Genomic DNA, 19,047 nt, shown 5'->3' on the forward strand with positions numbered 1-19,047 from the left:
CTCCTTTTCTTCCCTCTCCTTCCTTCTCCTTCTCCTTCCCTTTCTTCCCCTCTCCTACTTGGAGTAGGATTGCCCCCCCTGGGCGCGCCTCCTCCCCTTTGCCGCCTCTCCCCCTTGCTCCTTTACATACAGGGGCAGGGGGCACCCCATGACACACAAGTTGATCTTCGTGATCGTTCTCTTAGCCATCTGCGGTGCCCCCCTCCACCATAATCCTCGATAATATTGTGGCGGTGCTTAGGCGAAGCCCTGCGACGGTAGAACATCAAGATCGTCACCACGCCGTCGTGCTGACGGAACTCTTCCCCAACACTTTGCTGGATCGGAGTCCGGGGATCGTCATCGAGCTGAACGTGTGCTAGAACTCGGAGGTGCCGTAGATTCGGTGCTTGGATCGGTCGGATCGTGAAGACGTACGACTACATCAACCACGTTGATATAACGCTTCCTCTTTTGGTCTACGAGGATACGTGGACAACAATCTCCCCTCTCGTTGCTATGCATCACCATGATCTTGCATGTGCGTAGGAATTTTTTTGAAATTACTACGTTACCCAACAGTTACCTTGCCCAAAGATCTCCAAGTATATAGTTTTCGATATCGATATCTGTTTTGTAACATCACGGCAAAATCTTGCATCACAGCTCACCACAAAAATAATCGACACCTCTCTGTGAAAAGAGTACATGCTAAGAACATACTTTCGTGTTTAAAACAAAACAGAGGGCTAAAAGCATACCTTCTCTATGTGAACAATCAAGTTTTCCCTTAAACTCCCGTGCGAAACTTACAAGAGCCATCATAATGCCACCATAGTGATTGCATACCCTCCTTTACAATAAAAATGAACCATTTTTAAGTTCTAAAAGCACCAAAAGAAACCTTGCATTATCTGTGCTTATATGCTTAATGAGTTAATGATTTTGAAAAGAGCAGGAAAAACCATAACAAGAAAAGAAAAGCAACAAACAACATGTTAGAGGTTGATAGACAGGAATTGAACGAAATCATTTTTATCGTATAGAACGGTAAGATAACATAAAGCCCACGAGCACCATAATATTCCCTTCAAATGGGAGCTGAAAGTATTGGTTGGTAAAATAGTCTTATCTTTTCAAGTGAACACATATAGAGGCAATGTGTAGTAACACAATATATGTACCTAATAGTAGGTGACAAATCTGCAGTTAAGAAGAAACAACAAATCAAAATACCGGTCTCACAGTTTCAAGCAGAGCAAACAATTGCCTACAGAAAAACATTCGTAAAGATTGATCTGTAGCTCTATAAAAGACCATGATAGTGTTCCCTTTCACCAAACTTTTCTGGACTCTACAACATAGGAAGAAAATAACATCACTCTCAATTCTCAAATAATAACAACAGTTTTCAGCAAAATTCCACAAAGCTACAAAGAATTCGGTGTAGTATGTTGTGCACGACTACAATACCTTTTGCAATGGTGAAGCCATTCGAGGCACATACGAACGGGCAATGGGAAGCTACAATGTGAAAGACATGCATAATCTTGACGTTGGAAGGGGTTCACTCGTTTGGGAACATATATAGATAGATGCATACTTGTAATATGAGTTGAACCAAATATATAACAGTGCAGACATGGATCTTTATTTAGTTAAAAAAAATACTTAGCTCTGAAAGAGTGGAGCCCTTCTCTGATGTACCCATGCCCGCACCCACAGTCAACCAGTTCATATGGAACTCCTGAAAGTAAATCGGCCCATGAACCTATAGCAGCTTTTGAAGCGCTTGATTGACGGACGGAGAAAGAAAATAGGAGAAACACGGTGAATGGCTACCTGACGCCTTGTTGTGGCAACCTGGCTGAGTACGGTGAGGCCGACGGTGTCAGACGGCATGCTATGAAAATCAATGTCAAAGAAATTAGCAAAATCAATGTCCAACAGCATGCTATGAAAATCAATGGAATGTAAAAAGTTTCAGCTAATAATAGCGATGTGCTTACTGTAGGTATGGTTGGTTTGCGAGGCCGACAGTGTCAAACGGCATGCTATGAAAATCAATTTCAAAGAAATTAGCAACAACAATCCAAACAACATGTTATGAAAATCAATGGAACACAAAATAGTTTAGCTCTAATTATGATGTGTTTACTGTAGGTATGGTTGGTTTGAGCCTAATTTGAAGCAACAAAATAGTGAATCATCTTTGGACGCAAGAAGCAAGCACCATTCATATGTTGAAGAAATATCTACTAAAAAACATCGCCTTCACGTCAGTTCGTAAATGAAATTAATTTAACGGCTTGATCAAGCCCATCTGCACCTATGACATGTGCACCTGAATCCAAAGAAATAAATAAATTAGAGTTTAGCTTGAACCCATTTTGATAGCTAATTCCACTTTGGACGCTCAACAGCTAGAAGAACTCAATGGAGGCATAGGGTATGAACAAAAAACTAACCTGGACATTAAAAAAACTTAATCTGCTGGTCAAGCTTGGACGCGAACTTCTGGGTCTTGAGAAGCTTGGCATGCTTGTTGAATTATGAACCGGTGTGATCCAGAAACTTACCTAGAAGTAGTATTTACATCCAGCGCAGAGCGTGTTTGATGGATTCTTCTTGTGTGCCATTAATCCTAATCCTGCATTAGAGGTACACATGACAAGCTTTGAATTTTCCATGAAAACAATCTGGGTTTTGGTGCTGGGTGTTAATTATAGTGGACTGAACGTCTGCACTCACCAAGCCCCACCGTGGCTGCTAGCAGTTCCACGTCGGTGAACCTCGCCATCTCCAGGGAGAGTCAAATAAATAGGAAACGTGCTGGAGATGGGAGGAGGGCAATACCTGCAGAGTTTGAAGCGCCGTCACCATTGCTTGTTGGATCTCCGCGCCCCATCAGCGATCCAAAGTTTCAGCCGCCACCGCCTCCTCTTGGTTCGTCGTTGGGGGGCTCGGTTGGTGGTGAAGATGAGGGAGGGGAGGAGCTGGGTTACCGCCGGGCGGCCGTCGGAGGGAGTGCAATGGAGGTTGCCCATGCACCCCGGCGTTCTCTGTGTGCAGGCGCTCCATTGAAGATGCGTTGGGCGCGGCGGAGTCGGGGTTGGAGGTGCAGGATGGGAGGAGCGCCGCCGGAGGTCGGCGTGGCCGGGGGCATAGGAGCACGAGCTGAGATCGGCGCAGGACGTGGCGATGGAGATCGGGGGTGCGAGGTGGGCGAGGAAGGAGAGCCATTAGCGGAAGGGATAAGGGGAGAACGGTTCCTGCGTTATGTGCAGAGTTGTTTTCCTCTGCGGTGGATGCCGTCAGTCATGTTAAATTACTAAGTGCACACCAACGATCGGATTAGATGAAGGATAGCTGTTAGATTGAGATTGGTGGGTCTAATCCTATGGTGATAATGAGTCCGTGTACGCTTATGGGGGTGCACGTAAGAAAATTCTTGTTGGATTTTTTAATAGTAGTGGAGAAAAATCTGAACTGATAAAAATAGACGAACAATATATTCCAACACTCCAACCCCCCTCCGCCTCCTCTCCATGTCTAAGTTTTTGAGGTCTTAAATATGATGTCCGAACCAAGAGGTGTCAAGTTCAAGACCCAACCAACTCATTATTAAAAAAACTTATTCAATAGCTTGTACTGATAAAAGGAGACGCAATATATTTCAACAAACGGGAGCATCCGAACCAGATACGTCATATGTGATTACACTGATCTAAGTGAAAGCCTACTCAACAAGGCCCCAAATCTCCTCTAAGTAAGCCTGCAGAAAGGCCCCAAATATCGTTTTTCCTTCTTTTGATGGCATGTTCTTTTTCACGGAAGAGGAGGAGGAAGGCGAGAGAAGATCCGCTGTGGAAAGTTATTTGGCTTGTTGTCTTGTGTTTCTTTTTCATGCGATTATTCACTTCCCTAGTTAAATAACCATTTGCATGTCTGCTTGCGAGACTCTCTGTCATCCCAATGATCTGCTTACAGAAGACCGGAGTGACTTGCAACTTGCATATTGCAGTCAAATTAAATTTCCTTTTCGCATAAAAACTAGTAGTAATTATCCACGACAAGCCTGATAAGCTATCCAACGAAACAAACAACCAAAAGTTTATAATCGGTGTAGGGTCTGAACGCCAAACTAGTAATTATCTACCGCCAAAGAAGTCCAGTAATTATCAAGAAATTCACGGAAGCCAAAGTAGCAGCCATACCATCACCGGAAATTAAATCATTGTTCTCCATAAAATAAGAAGAATCTTCGCCAGAGACGACTAATCCACATTAGCCAGCAGTAAAAGTAACCAATCTGGGCCTGATCTAATAACTAAATCTTCCTCTGGCAGCATCAAATATCCTGCATAGCAGACCTCATTGCAGGAGCTTTAGTACACATGGCCAAGGCCGGGAAAACGCTCCTCTTCAGAATCACAAATATCACGGGTGCTACATCTGATCTGATGATGCTTCTCGCTATTCCTCTACACGGCAAGACTCATAGTTATTTCATGACAAGCAAAATACTTTTTTATAGAAAAGGCGCCGGCCGAGCCTGAGAAGAGCTCAAACCTAGCCCGAGTTTGAATTAATAAAGCCATTAACAGGCCAGGATTATAAGGGCACCACATTACAAAGGGGGTGAAAGCAAAGTAAAGCGGAAAGAACATACAAGGTGCTAGGGAGAACAGCACAATGACAACAGCCGAAGGCAAGCACACAGCATCGTTGTGGACGACCAGCACTATGCCTACACCAACTAGCCAACTGAGAGCCCGGGAGGAGGGACACGCCGTGCAAGCATTGAGCGTCGGCTACGTCCACGGCCAAACTTGGGAAACACTTGAGCTGTCTCCACCGTCACAAAGGGCCACTACCCTTTCACCCAGGCTCGATGGGTGCCGCACCGGCGACCAGCAGAGTGGCTACCACATAGCCCAGCTCAAGGTGACTGAGCTGCCATAGGAGAAACAGACAACGCTGACCCACACGCAACAGACGCCCAACCAGATGAGAATCAAAGCCGGCAGAGGCAGCATGGAGCACAGGATGCGAGCTGTGGGGCGAAGGCACGCCACCATGAAGAAGACCGAAGAATCATCCGAACGCATGGGCGAGGCCGAGCAGGATGAAGTAGGAAAACCAGTCCGTCATGCTTCGGAACCGAGATACCGGCTGCTCCACCACCAAGAGCAAATCCCAACCGCTGCCTTCAAGAAGGAGCACGCCACTGAGGTGCCGTCGACGCCTAGACCAGGGGAGAACCAGCTTTCGCCGGAGCTCAAGGAGGAGGCAGGAGGGGGAGGGTCCACCTCAAAGCCTCCAGGGAGGGGATCAGCGCCGAAGACGTCAACTTTGTGGGGCCGCCGCGCCGTCCAGGGATTCCCCCCGGAACCACACTCAAACGCCAGATCCGGCCATCCCGCACCACAAGACGGCGGCGGCCGCCGCCAAGAACCAACGCCGGCATGGATCGGAGCAGATTAGGCCCCACAACACTGGCCAGCGTCCTCATGAACCATTTTATGGGTCAAGGCCAACTTGTACCGCACTTTGGACAGAGAAGCAAATCACTCTTCCCATAATGTCACGCAACAAAATCTTCCCCAGGGATACAGGAAATGCGAAGTTGTAGAACTTCCTACAAGTCATGATGAAAAACGGAGCATCTAACTACATCCTCGTCCCATCTTTCTCATGCTTGGAACAAACAACTCAGCCAGCCACACCTTTCAATCTAGTCGTGTTCCTTTTAACTGAAACTCTAATGACCGATGTACGAGGTAGTATCTTATCTCTCCAAATGTGGACATGCTAACCATAATAAATGCCCCAAATGACTCCTTCAAAAGTTCTAAACCATACACAATGCCTTTCTTAGGGACGACGTGTTACACGGGAAAACAATATCCAGAAGGTGACCATTATGAAAATAATTAGCCCTCAATGGTGGCAGAAAAAGAGAATATTTATTTATCAACACACCCCAAGACTGTCTTAGCCAGAAGAACATGATTAAGTATAGACAGGTCACGGAAGCCCATACATCCATGTTATTTTAAGCTTTGGTTGCTTTATCCCACTCATCACTCATCCTCATCGAAGTCGGAGATTATTTGAGATAACTCATCACATAGACTCATTGGGAATTTGAAAACCCTCATTGCATAAGTTGGTACGCCTGAAGCACTGATTTAATCAGAGTTTTCCTTGGCTGCCCCAGACAAACATTTCTCAGCCAAATCAGCCTCTCGCTTCAAATTTTTATTCTTAATGGGCTGAAAAGAACCAGCTCTCATGCGCTCCTCGGGAATGGGGAGCGCCAGATATTTTTCATAGGATGAATTTGCGATCACTTCAAGAATAATAGGAAGTGCTACATGGTTTTCAAAACTGCATTTGCCATCAACCTAGATTAAACACTCTGGAGGGCTCAATTACTGGCATGTTACCAACTCATACCTTGCCAACAAATACTTAAAGTTCCAGTCAACTCTAATATATGCTTTTGTGAAGTCCAATTTGTAGGCGCAAATAAAAGCTTGGTCATCCTGCAAAGTACTCATGAAAGGTGATCAGGGCATTATCCGTGATTACAGAACCATGAATGAAATCACTCTGAGAAGGAGAAGTCATACCATCCAGAATAGGCGGCAAATAGTTAACTAGGCACTTGGATATAATTTTATAGATAACATGCAAAGGCTGATGGAGCGAAAATCTTCACATCACCAGAATATTCACTTCTGGGATGATTACAATCATCGTGTCATTGACCCCATAAGGCAATCCTAGTCTGAAAGGAAATCTTAACCGCTCGGACAATATCCTCACTTAGAATCGCCCAATAATGTTGAAGTCAACTGGTTGGGAAACTATCATGTACTTCCTCCGTTTCTTTTTAGTTCGCATATAAGGTTTAGTCAAAGTCAAGCTTTGTAGAGTTTGACTAACTTTATATTAAAAAATATAAACATTCACAATATGAAATCAATATTATCAGATGCATCATGAAACATATTTTCATATTATATAGTTTTAGTATTGTAGATGTTCATATTTTTTTATATAAATTTGGTCAAACTTTGTGTAGTTTGACTTTGACCAAATCTTATATGCGGAGTAAAAAGAAACGGAGGGAGTACATGCCCTTTGAGAGGACCAATGTGCAATAGGAGGGATGTCCCATCTATCCTCTCCAAGTACACACTTTTATTCTTTTTAGTTCTCTGAGAAGCTAACAGATCAAAGAAACTCATACCGCGGTCTCCACCTTATGCTTTCCCAAGGAAGTGATAAATATATTTCAGGAAGGAGAAAAAGCACTAGGCATTTTATATAAAAAATCTGAACTGATGAAAAGAGACGAACAATATATTCCAACACTCCAACTCCCCTCGGCCTCCTCTCCACGTCTAGGTTTTTTTAGTCTTAAATATGAGGTCGGAGCCAAGAGGTGTCAACTGTCAAGTTCAAGACCCAACCAACTCACTACTAAAAAACTTATTCAATAGCATGTACTGATAAAAGGAGGCAGGCAATATATTTGGACAAACGGAACCATGTGAATCATGTAGAATTACTTTTAGAGAGAAAAAGTTAAAAACCCTTCCAAAACAGGAGAAAGGCATCGCTGGCATAAGCCGGCCGTTGTGAAAATCGAGACTACGCATGTATTACTTGTATTGTACCAGACTCCACCTGTCCATTAAAGCCAATGCAGAGTGGCTTAGTTATCCGCAGCCTAGAATTATGCAAATGCATATGTTAGGTAGATCGTGCTAGTAGTGAGAATTTCGAGCCCCTTGAGAACACCTAGATTACTCAAGCGCCACATTTTACTCTTTTTTCATTTACCATTTTTACTATCTTGTTCGTAGTTAGCTAAAATACCCTTTCTTTTTATCTTTTCCATACCATCCGATAGAATAAAACATTCCTAGACTACGGTCTAGGTGCGAACGAACGGAGCTGCGTCATGACAACGTAGTTGTAGGGTTGGTACTTCTCTGCGTGTCACTCCTTGTGGGTTCAACAAACTCTACTTATAACAAACCGCAACAACATTGTGCACTTACAGGTCATCACTTGGAGGCTACCAATGAGTGCATGCTTTCCGTCGAGAGAAGAAAGAGAAGAATCATGCCTCTTGGTTTTTAGAACCAAGGGAGTAACGAATAACGAGCGTGTCTCCACCAACGAATAAACAAGCCAATGATGACATGCAACATACCCAAGGGAAGAAACCCACGTGGAAGCATGACATGCATCGAGCGGCCCGCTTGGGTTCATGGCGGTCAGGGTGTGCGAAACCAAACCGATAACCAAAAAAGAAACCGAACAGAAATTTCGGTTTTTCTAGGTTCTGGTTTTGGTTTGAGTTTTGAAATATGAAACCATTTGCATATTTTTTTGTTAGAAATAGAAAACTATTTGGTTAATCCAAAATTTAGATTCTTTGGGTTCAAAAGCATAATGGGCTGCCTTGCTATAGTGCTTTCTGACCCACTTAGTGCTTCGGTTTACATGATTAATCTGGCTACTTATCGAGCATCCCTTCTTTATCCTTTTCTAATTGTTTTTCCTCCTTATGACATATATCATGCATTTACATGTGGAAAGGTTATATGTTGGCTCAAAAATTCGTGACAATTTGGTCATTACCAGAACCAAACTGAACCGAAAGTAAACCGTTATTACCGAACCAAGCCATGTCTATGTATAAAACCGTATAAACCAAGTATAAAATCCGTATAAACCAGACCGAAAAAACATAATGCACACCCTGACATAGCGGGCATGTGGAGAGGCAGCAGCGGGCCATCTGGAGACTCATGTGGTTGGCCGGGCGGTGCAGGCGGCTGATGCGCGTTATCAGGCAACGGGAAAGAAAGTTTATTTTAGAGAGAGAAAGGCAGAAGCCTTCCCAAAGAGAGAGAAAGGGGCATGGCTGGCGTGATGCGGCCCATGTGCACGCGCGTTTTCTAAGACTTGCAAGGCAGATTCCTATGCGTTTCTCAAAACAAAAAGGGCAGTATCCTACGGAGGAACCGTAGCTAAAGAGGATTTTTCTCTGACAACGCCGACCCTTTTCGTTCACTTTTTTTTACATGTCATTCTACTGTGCCGACCTGGTGCAAAAAGAAAGAGGGTGAGGGACAGGTAAAGTACGTAGCCTCGAGTCGGCAACAGAAACAACGGAGGCCGACAGGTGTGTGGCTAAGTTAGAAGCTTCTCGACGTTGCTGCAATGGGTACTACGTAGTACATATACCGATCGACGCTTGGCAGAGCAACAGTACCACCTCGTGACCCACCCCCACGTACTCCATCACCCCGTGATCAATATTCCGGCGAAGGCGACGGCTACGGCGACGACAGCGGCAGAAGCGAGAAGCTCGTCGCACTCAGCTTGATCTTGATCCGAAGCGGTCGAGGTGCGTACGTACTTACGTAGTATTGCATGGCATAATTTGGTTGGTCCGATCGAGTGACTCGATTGTTTCCGAGTTGGAGTGGATCACCCTCGGTTCAGTTGAGTAGATCAACGCACATTGCAGCGTGGAGGCGTCCCCCCCGCATCACGCCCACTTAGTTTATTCCATTCCATTCATTCCCACGCACAAGCCGCCTCCCCTGCCCTTGCTGCAGTCTCCACACCCATACACAGGTCTAGATCTGGAGGAGGCGATGGCTGGGCCGCCGGAGAGGTGGATGTGGATGTTGCGCGGGGAGAGGGGGGTGTCTCCCCGTGCCCGTGCCGTCGGGAGGGACACCAGCGTTCACGGGCCGCTCAGCGTCAAATTCGTCGCCGCAGTTTGGGCCTCCCGTGCCCTGCATTGCATTGCAGTCATCTTCTCCAACTCTGACTGCCTCCATCTCCACCGCCGGTGATCCACCAGCAAATTATTTTCTTACTTCTAAGCAACACTACCTGAGTTGAACTTTTTTCGAACAGCAGCAGTTGTATGCTTCCAGCTGGGTTCCACATGCTATTGTGCTCTCTCTTCTTACTGTTCTGAATCTGCGTGGTAATTGAATCCCGGTAGATCTGTTGAATACCATGTCCTAAAGAGTTATAGGAGTACTAGGGCAGAGGCTATAGCCATTTTATCATCATTTCAGTAATCTCATACTTGTACCATCTTTGTTGTTTGTCTTACCTTTTTTTCTTTTTGTACCGTCATCATTTCAGTAATATCATCCTTCCTTGTACAATCTTAGTTGTCTGCCTTGCCCCTTTTTTTGTTTCTAGTATCAACATTTCACTAATTTCATCCTTGTACAATTATCATCAGAAATTGAACTACGAATAGTTGACCACACACAACCAAAAGCAGCAAATCTAGTTGTCTTCTTTCGATAGAGTGTGGATTTTATTGGCTCAAAATGAAGCATCAAAAGAAAACAGCAAATCTAGTTGTCTGTCTTAACTTTTTCGTTTTTGAATTTTCAACGGGGGAGTTTTTCCCACCTGAATCTTTACCATTAACAGGGGCCAAAACGCCCAGATGTGTTGCATGTACAACATGCATGACAGCAGAGAGGTACAGGGGGGAGAGAGGGGGGTGTTTCGAATCGAACGGGCATCCGCCGCAGCATTCAGAGCTTTCAGAAGCCGCACCCTCCATAGCACGGCGTCCTCCATGTAGAGCTTCAGCAGCTGAGGCAGCAATGGGGGCATCCTGCCTTGTTTTGTATTCTTTGTCTGTCTTAACTGAAGGAACATCCTGTACTATTTCTTGGATGCTTTCTTTTTTCCTGTATGTTCTGTTACTATTTCAAAAGGCACAAAAATTCTTCTAATTTGTCATTCTTTGCCGTTTGTTGTCAATATGTGGCCGTCAAACTAATTACTTTTTCTTTGATGTTTTTTTTTCTGTCTGTTCCGTTATCATTGATAGTAGTGGAACCCGATCCTTTTCCAGGATCGTATGAAAAGAAAACATGTGGCTGTTAAACGGATTACTTTTTATTGGCTCAACTCAAACTAGCTATGAACATGCATCTCTCTTTATCTCTCAGTAGTTGTATATGTGCATGTAACTGAGGGAATACTACGGAATATAACAGGTAATGTGTCTGCAGGTTGACGCACCCTTCACACAAACCTCTCCACGCCCTACCCGGCCGCTAAGAGAATGAGTTTTCAGTCCTGGAACCATCCTGCGGCGGTGCAGCATATTGTGCGCAATGAACAAGCCATAGTCGACAACCTTACTGAAGATAACGCGACAAGGGTGTTGGCTAGCAGAAGGACAGCAGAGGGCGAACAGTTGTACTTAGTCTATGATCAGGGTAGTGCTGGGACTAGTCCCCCAAATAAGCTGCTCGTCAAGAAGTTCCACAATGCGAACCCAGCGCTACAAGTAGACGGCAATGTCATGTACCGCTGCAACTCGGAGATGTTCCTGTTAGCCAACATTTCTCACAAAAACATCATCAAAGTTGTAGACCATATCCAGAGGGAAGACGCAATCATGCTCATTTATGAGTATCCGGTTCATGGAAGCCTTCGATCCTGGCTGCACCAACCCATGGATGCCGGTCGGCACCTGAGCTGGCCGGACAGGAGGGGCATCGCCATTGGTGTGGCCAGAGGGCTCCGCCAGTTACACCACAGATGCAACAAACTGTTTGTCCACCACAACATCAACTCTGAAAACATCTTGCTTGATCAGAATTTCAAGGCCGTGATAGCCAGCTTTGGCGCTGCACAGGTTAACATGGCGGGGCTCGGCCAACCCTTGCCAATCACGGACCTGCGTCCTGGTAACTTTGGGTACGCAGCTCCAGGTAATGGAATTCTGTCTTAACTTTTGTTAGTTACAGTGAATTATTATGTCTTAACTAGCTTGGTCTTTTAACTAATACTACAAATGATTAACTGCAGAATATGGGTTGGGGAAAAACCAGCTGACGGAGAAGGTAGACATTTACAGCTTTGGAGTGCTGATGCTGGAGCTTGTCACAGGGCGGATGACCAATGAAGCTACAACAGATGGTCATTTGGCGAATTGGGCACAGAACAACTTCCGTACACTGATGGCGAACCAACAGGAAGCATTCCAGAATGTTGTGGACAGGAGCATACCAGATCAAGCACGGTACAGGGAGGAGATGGCAACTGTGTTCATGCTGGGCGTGGATTGCACTACTGTGGATCCGAAGGAAAGGCCATCCATGCGGATGGCTCTCAAACGACTCCGCCGCTGCCGTTGGCGTGCCCCATTCCGTGGCCTCCTCACCGGCTTTCTGATGTGACGCTCGTTGTTTTTTTTTTTTGAAAGAACATTCACGCATGCATGTATGGACCATATGATGACTCGTTTGAACTAATTTGAATAACGTGGACTGTTCTACCCTTTTCTCATAACATTCTATTGCCCTATTGTGTTCAGTTCACCTATGCAAAATTCCGCTGCTTAGTCTCCTTCTCTTTGTGCAAACTCTTCTTGCTGCTAGTTCTGAGGACTTGAACAAGTAGTATCTGAACATAACATTATCCCCGGGATTATTATTATTTACATTCTGCAGGATCCCGCAAAAACGAGACTTCCTTTGTTTCTCCTTCATTCAGGCTCCTAAGTTGTGCATATTTTTTAGTTACTTATTTAAGAAGAGCGGCTTAGTATATTGCCAACGGAACCTGAAGAATTCTTCAGGACTACATCCCAAGCTCTTTTGCCATATACTTTTCTTGATATATTCTGCCTGTGTAAATGTGTAGATTCACAACGCTTCTCGGTATGGATGGATGGATGGCTTCATTAGTGTTCTCTGATGGGCAGCACATTGATCAGGTAACCTCACTACACTACTCGATATGGTCGTAGAATGCTTTTATGATTAACTAAGTAGTATAGTTAAGCATCATCTAGGTGACTAGGAGTGAATTTGCAAATAGCTCATATATAGGTAAACAATCTCCAACATAGTTATTAGTGGGTTTAATTTCTCTATACATAATATTTATTTTTCTTTCCGTGTATAGATTTCTCATGTACTTTGTGTGTTATGCTTTCATTTTAATATTTTTTTTCCGAAGTGAAGTCTCTGTCAGTCCATGTTTATCTTCTGGCCTTCAATCACTGGTAGAAAACAGGGCCTTTAGTCCCGGTTCGTAAGGGCCTTTAGTCCCGGTTCTGGAGCCGGGACTAAAGTGTCGGTACTAATGCCCTGACCCTTTAGTCCCGGTACCAATGGTTGTGGGCCAGGAGCGAGGCCCATTGGTCCCGGTTCATCCCACCAACCGGGACCAAAAGGTCTAAATGAACCGGGACTAATGCCTTAGCCGCACGAACCGGGACCAATGCTCACATTAGTCCCGGTTCTAGACTGAACCGGGACTAATGGGCTGAGCCGGCCTGGACCATAGCCCTTCAGTTACTAGCTTGGTTTTTTTTTCAGCCAATCGGCTACCTAATTCAATGATTAGTATCAAACGCTGGACCAGTTTTAATAACGTTATAGAAAAATATGCCTCATGTGCTCTGATTCTAAGATTTTAGATCGCCATTATCATTCTCATGCATATGGTTTTCGTGCATGTTGTATAAAGGCTTTTGTGTTTCTGCACCAGTGGAATGCATTCCAAATTTGCATTAGACTATCAGATCTTAGTTGATGTTGCACTTCCTCTTTGGGGAAATTCTTTCACCTTGGTTCTTAACCGAGGGAAATTCTTTCTGCCGTAGTTTACCTATCACAGATCTTATCGCTTAGGGCTCTTTTCTTGTTTTTTTAAGCGTCTACACATAGCTTTGGTCTTATATGACTTTGTTATTTGTCGGCGTGTTTTTTATGTGTGTGTGTGAGTTGGTGTTGGCTGTGTGCATCCTAGTTATGCAGAGGCCGGGTGTGTGCTCATGTGTTATGTATCTTTTTGATGCTTCATTTTTAGTTAATAAAATCCATCCTTTATAAAAAAAAACTATTTATCTTAGGGGAAATCCTTGGACTTCAGCGCGACCTAGGACATCTTAGAATACTTGTATTTTGTCTTTTTTTTTCTTACTTTTTGAGACCGAATTTGGTTTGGCTATGTGCATCTTAGTTATACGGAGGCCGGATGTAATAATTAAATCTTTTAAGTAATTATAAAGCGCCCATTGTCCAAAAAATATATTTTATAACTTACATTTAATAGCAAGATAGGCATATGCTAATATAATGAACACCACATTTGGTCTGAAGAACATCAAATGTACATGCACTAACTCGTAGAAATAAACCTCCATACTACCATCAAGAGCAAGTGCCCCAAGATACCATTTCTAGGGCCAGAATTATTTCTGAGCCGGAGTTCAGACACTACAACAAGAACCCCCCTACAGCAACGCATCATTGCGTTGCCAAAGGTCCATATAAGCGTTGGTAAGGTCTACACCAACGGATTTGTATGCGTTGCCGTTGGTGGCGTTGGAAAGGTCTACAACAACGTATATGCATCCATTGGTAAATGGCGTGGAGAAGTGTTGTAAGATAGAAACGGATAAAGTCAGAGCCCAACAACGCTTCACATGCGTTGGTGGATTATAAATGAGTATTGCAATGCCTAGTGCATTGCATGAAAAATGCACGATATTTTATATATCACCATCCAGAATTATTAGGTCAATGCCGATATTGCACAGGGACATAGTATAATAAATAGAAATTTCTCATATATTAAATCAACTTGGTTGCATTACAAAGGACACGATACAAAGATTACAACATGTGAAGCTAGTAGTAATCCTACTGTTGACCTTGCAACCAACGTCTCAGCCATTCTGAAACATTGACACCGAAAATATCTGAAACATAATGATTGAAACATTGGCACTGGACATGGAATTCTAAGACACAATGTGAAACTATCTAATAGCACTCCTATTCTTGACCAATATCTGAGCCATGCATCATCGAATACAGCAATCTACAACAAAGAAACGAAATAGGTTAATAGGGCAAAAAAATTGGAAGGAGGAGCAACATGGAAAGGTCGAAGGCAATGTGATAGTTAATCTTGCTGCATGACTAATAATTTTGACTCTTTTTAGTAGTTATAAAAACTTGTAAGATTTTGCTAATGTAGCATCAACGCGCAATACCAAGAATTCATTACCAAGTTTAACATCATCAACTTTAGATTTATATTCGGGGTCGATACTTTGGATTAAAGTAAGAGGAGCATTGTTGTTCGGATGTGTCCAGTATAATATTTGTAGCTAACAATAGTCATTTTAGCTTACAGTACACTAACTCAGCCTGTTTCATTAGTAAGTTTCACCCTGTTAACAGAAACAAAGTGTTTTATAGGGGTGGGAAAATGTAAGGCAGGCATAAAGTAGTTGATGAATTGTTTAACCTAATCTAACCGAAATGAGTCTTATCTCACAGAAGCAGTGTTCTCTTGTACAAATTAGGTAGGAAAAAAAAGAGAAGCATGTGTAAGATAATAAAATGTAGTCAAGTAATGCTATTAATACTCCAAACTTTCCATTCGATCTGGTGAAGAATCATTCACGCAATATAGAACTACTATCAGAAAATACCTCCTAGTAAATCCAGCTTGGCACTAATATGTTTTAGCGCCAGCAACATCGACTTGGAACAATCTAGTCTCTGTAACCTGCTGATTTGGCATATGCATTAGTAATCTATGTTCGGTTGTGCTCACTGAATCGATGGCATCAAAATAGCCGAACACATGTGTACGAAAAATTTAGCGTACTCTTTATTCTTTTATATCAGAACTCTTACATAAGCTTGCTTTTTTACGGAAAAACTCTTGCACGACCTGGTTCCATGATATGACCTGCTACATGGCCAAAGCAATCCAAACCTACGCTGACTTAATAGCATCTAGAACGACTCAGACTGCAGTGCCCTTTTACTAGACTAGTAAGGCATGCTGAGTCCAAGACATACTAGTACAGCATGTAGGCTACTAGCTATGCAAACTCATTGAACCATATATGGACTACAGAACACAAATGCTTACGACATGCAAACGAGACATGTTGGAAAACTAACTAATCAACCTATCAAAATTAGACTCAAACTTGGCTAGTTAAACTAGCATGGACACCTACCAAACTACTTAAAATGATTCTAACAATTTAGAAGACCACACCATTAGTGCAGTGCCAGGCTGCCAACGTATCAGTATATGCCAACATTTACTAAATAGGTTTCGCTTTCTTAGTTCACTTGTTTACCGAGAACATGGAAACTTAGAGCAGTTCCAGTATGCTCTTCTTTGTCACCATGGTTGCCGGATGCTCAAACTGTTGGCCTGAATAGGTAGAGGAGAAGGTTCTAAGTATTACAGAGAAGAGGAGATCCTAGTAAGATCCAATAGTTTGGGATCAGTGAATTCGACGTACCTGACACACTTGCACAGTCGCCGTATCTGATCGCTTAGGTGTCTGTTTATGCTTGTTAGTAACATCCCACCACCATAGTGTGCCTGTATGTCAGGGAAGCAGAGTGCACAAGAGGAATAAGTTTGACAGTTTAAGGAGAATATGTTACAAACAAGATAAGATGTGAGAGGCACCTGGCCAAGAGTTTGTGTGCTGACCAATCATGCATCATTCTATCTTTGGAAACGTCTGTGGCTCCCCACAAAATACAAATTAGTACAGAGATTGCAGGAATTCAGAAGTACCCGTATTTCCAAAAAAAATGCACTGAACTTGATTTAAAGGTGAGATTTCAATAATATGAGTCAAATACATATGACGAGAATATCAAGGTACGATGTTCTTGTAACTCACGTTCAAAATTTATCAATTATTTAACAGTTTATATTGGATAACATGAGTGTAAGAATTATTTCCATCTGAGCTTTTGCATAAAGTTAGAGATTGAGGTGTGCACATTTTTACTGAATAAGAAGCTGAAACTAATATAACTTTTTGTAGGGGAAAACAAATATTACATCAACCGAAAAGATAGAATAAGATACAAATTCACGTTTTCCTTACTGTAACATGAACTAGCGAAAACATCCTCACCATGCTATACACAAATGACTAAAATAATTCTCAAGGCTTCTTTTGCATATTCATGGATTCTCCGGATTGCAATGCGTAAGTGTTGTAGATCGATCTGTTAAGAAACAGCAGATGCACACACATAGTAAAAGACAATATCAGAACTTGTGAGTGTAGATGGAATAAATGATTATAGAATAAAGACAAATATTGGGACGAACGGATGCAAGTAGGACTTATTTAATTAATATATTGTACATTTAACACCAAATAAATAACGATTTAGTGTATTGAGAAGGGGATTCTCAATTCGAAATAATTATGCTAGTATCATGGACCCATAATTGCACTTACATGATGATTTTTGTAGCAATATTCTTCAGTGACATACATGGTCGCATATGGTATATCGCTGATACACTATCTCACTCTAATTTGAACCAAGTTGATTTTTTTAATAAGAAGACACTGCGTTGATCTTATTGAACAGGTCATGCTCATTGCTAGTATATACTACTAATCCAAGAACGCATATCATATGAATAGTAAAGTCTAACCATAACGCATGACAGAGTACTACCCATCCAGAATTAGTACAGATTGACATATGGTGAATCAGATCTAATAAAAAAACACCAGTACCAGACATGTCAACTTCGGAGGTAGAAGAGGCAGATTACCATGTCAAGCCCAAGCCGGCTGCCGTGCGTGAGGTGATGCAAGGGTACTGGGCGATAAAACGGAGCCCCCCGAGCCACGCTGACGACGCGTGGCGGCTAGGCTTGTTGCGGGGAGCGTGTGCAGGGGCGCGGTGGACGGGGCGAAGGATCTGAGAAGAACATAGAGGGAGTGGGGCAGGCTGGTGAGCAGTGGGTTGGGAGTCCGCCGGAGCTTCCCGGAATCGGAGTTTGGCGCGGTGTGACAGAGACAGATAGGCATCAGGGGAGAGAGGTCGTCGGGAGGGGAAAAATGTTTTTTGGCTGTGTGATATTTAGATGGAGGGGACGCAGATAAGGTGGAGGTGGGTACGGGGAGGTTTCCCTTTGTGGGGGAGGTGGGGGTGGATCCGAAACAACACATATCCTAACTTCGTTGGTAGATATGCGTTGGTGTACGCGGGTGTTTGTTGTAGTGAGAGAATTCATGCTTCATGGTTTCCTCTAAAATAATGAAATGAACTCTTGACTAAACTATGATTTCTCCGAGGAATCTTATTTTTTAGGGTATCTGACACATTTGATGCCTAAAAAGGCGCACACAAGCAGTTGGGACACACATGTATTATACTAGTACATGTCGACAAAAAGAAAGCAAAACCTAGGAGCTTTCTTTTTTTCATTGTTTGGTAAGGGACTGAACAAAGCTGGCAGTTGAAAGTAACTAGCAACGGCCGGTCTTCCAAGCTTGTTATAATTATTAGGTCAAGATCCAACCTCGTTTTCGTCAAAGTCCTGGCATCTTCATACTTTTACTAATAATATGTGAATCATGTATTTAAAAAAAAGTCATCCGATGACAACTTAAAAGAGAGCAACCACCTAATAAACAAAACACAGAAAAAAATGATGAAAACCATACAAAAAAAATTCAAAACATTTTCCCTTCTAGTACATAAATGTATAGTGGCTAGCCTGTTGGTAGTGTAGTACTCCATCCAAAAATACTTATCAAAGAAATAGATGCATCTAAATGTATTTTCGTTCTAAATACATTCATTTTTATTTATTTCTTCAACATATGTTTCCGAACGGAGGGGGTACTAATCAAGGAAGATTCATGTTTCAATCCCATGCACGAGTATCCCTCGTTTTTCCATAAACGCAAAACCTCCACCAAACTTTGCTTAAGCCCTGACAGTTGTAAAATTCACCGCGTCACATGGAAAAGACCAAAAAGACAGGCAGCCTCGTTTCAGCAGAGAGCGTAAAAAAAAAAGAATACGGTACGTGCTTATCGAGGAGTCACCTGATCGTACTTTTGTATACGGTTTTACAAATGTGCAGGTTGGACCATCTACTGCCGGGTGCCCCAAAGCTACCTCAAATGTCCAGACAGATGGTCCGGCCATGGACTGGTCATAAATA

The 19,047-nt window shown here is 43.1% G+C and overlaps 1 protein-coding gene and 2 long non-coding RNA genes across 3 annotated transcripts; 1 reads left to right on the forward strand and 2 right to left on the reverse strand.

Annotated features, from left to right (window-relative positions):
• Nucleotides 1-1,058: 1,058 nt before the first annotated feature.
• Nucleotides 1,059-2,403, reverse strand: LOC123154995 (uncharacterized). The gene is made up of 3 exons (XR_006477151.1): nucleotides 1,989-2,403; nucleotides 1,822-1,882; nucleotides 1,059-1,726 (listed from the first exon to the last, which is right to left on the reverse strand). It is a non-coding gene; the product is annotated as an uncharacterized lncRNA (long non-coding RNA).
• An 8,629-nt stretch (nucleotides 2,404-11,032) lies between these two features.
• On the forward strand, nucleotides 11,033-12,242 carry LOC123147805 (receptor-like protein kinase 7). The gene is made up of 2 exons (XM_044567119.1): nucleotides 11,033-11,774; nucleotides 11,872-12,242. Exons 1-2 carry the CDS (start codon nucleotides 11,120-11,122, stop codon nucleotides 12,240-12,242), a joined length of 1,026 nt encoding a protein of 341 aa, XP_044423054.1. The 5' UTR covers nucleotides 11,033-11,119.
• Nucleotides 12,243-15,137: 2,895 nt separating this feature from the next.
• LOC123154283 (uncharacterized) lies at nucleotides 15,138-17,840 on the reverse strand. The gene is made up of 5 exons (XR_006476758.1): nucleotides 17,644-17,840; nucleotides 16,985-17,078; nucleotides 16,525-16,579; nucleotides 16,352-16,434; nucleotides 15,138-16,260 (listed from the first exon to the last, which is right to left on the reverse strand). It is a non-coding gene; the product is annotated as an uncharacterized lncRNA (long non-coding RNA).
• Nucleotides 17,841-19,047: the final 1,207 nt, after the last annotated feature.

Source organism: Triticum aestivum, chromosome 7A (genome assembly GCF_018294505.1).
Source record: "Triticum aestivum cultivar Chinese Spring chromosome 7A, IWGSC CS RefSeq v2.1, whole genome shotgun sequence".
Classification (NCBI taxonomy): domain Eukaryota; kingdom Viridiplantae; phylum Streptophyta; class Magnoliopsida; order Poales; family Poaceae; genus Triticum; species Triticum aestivum.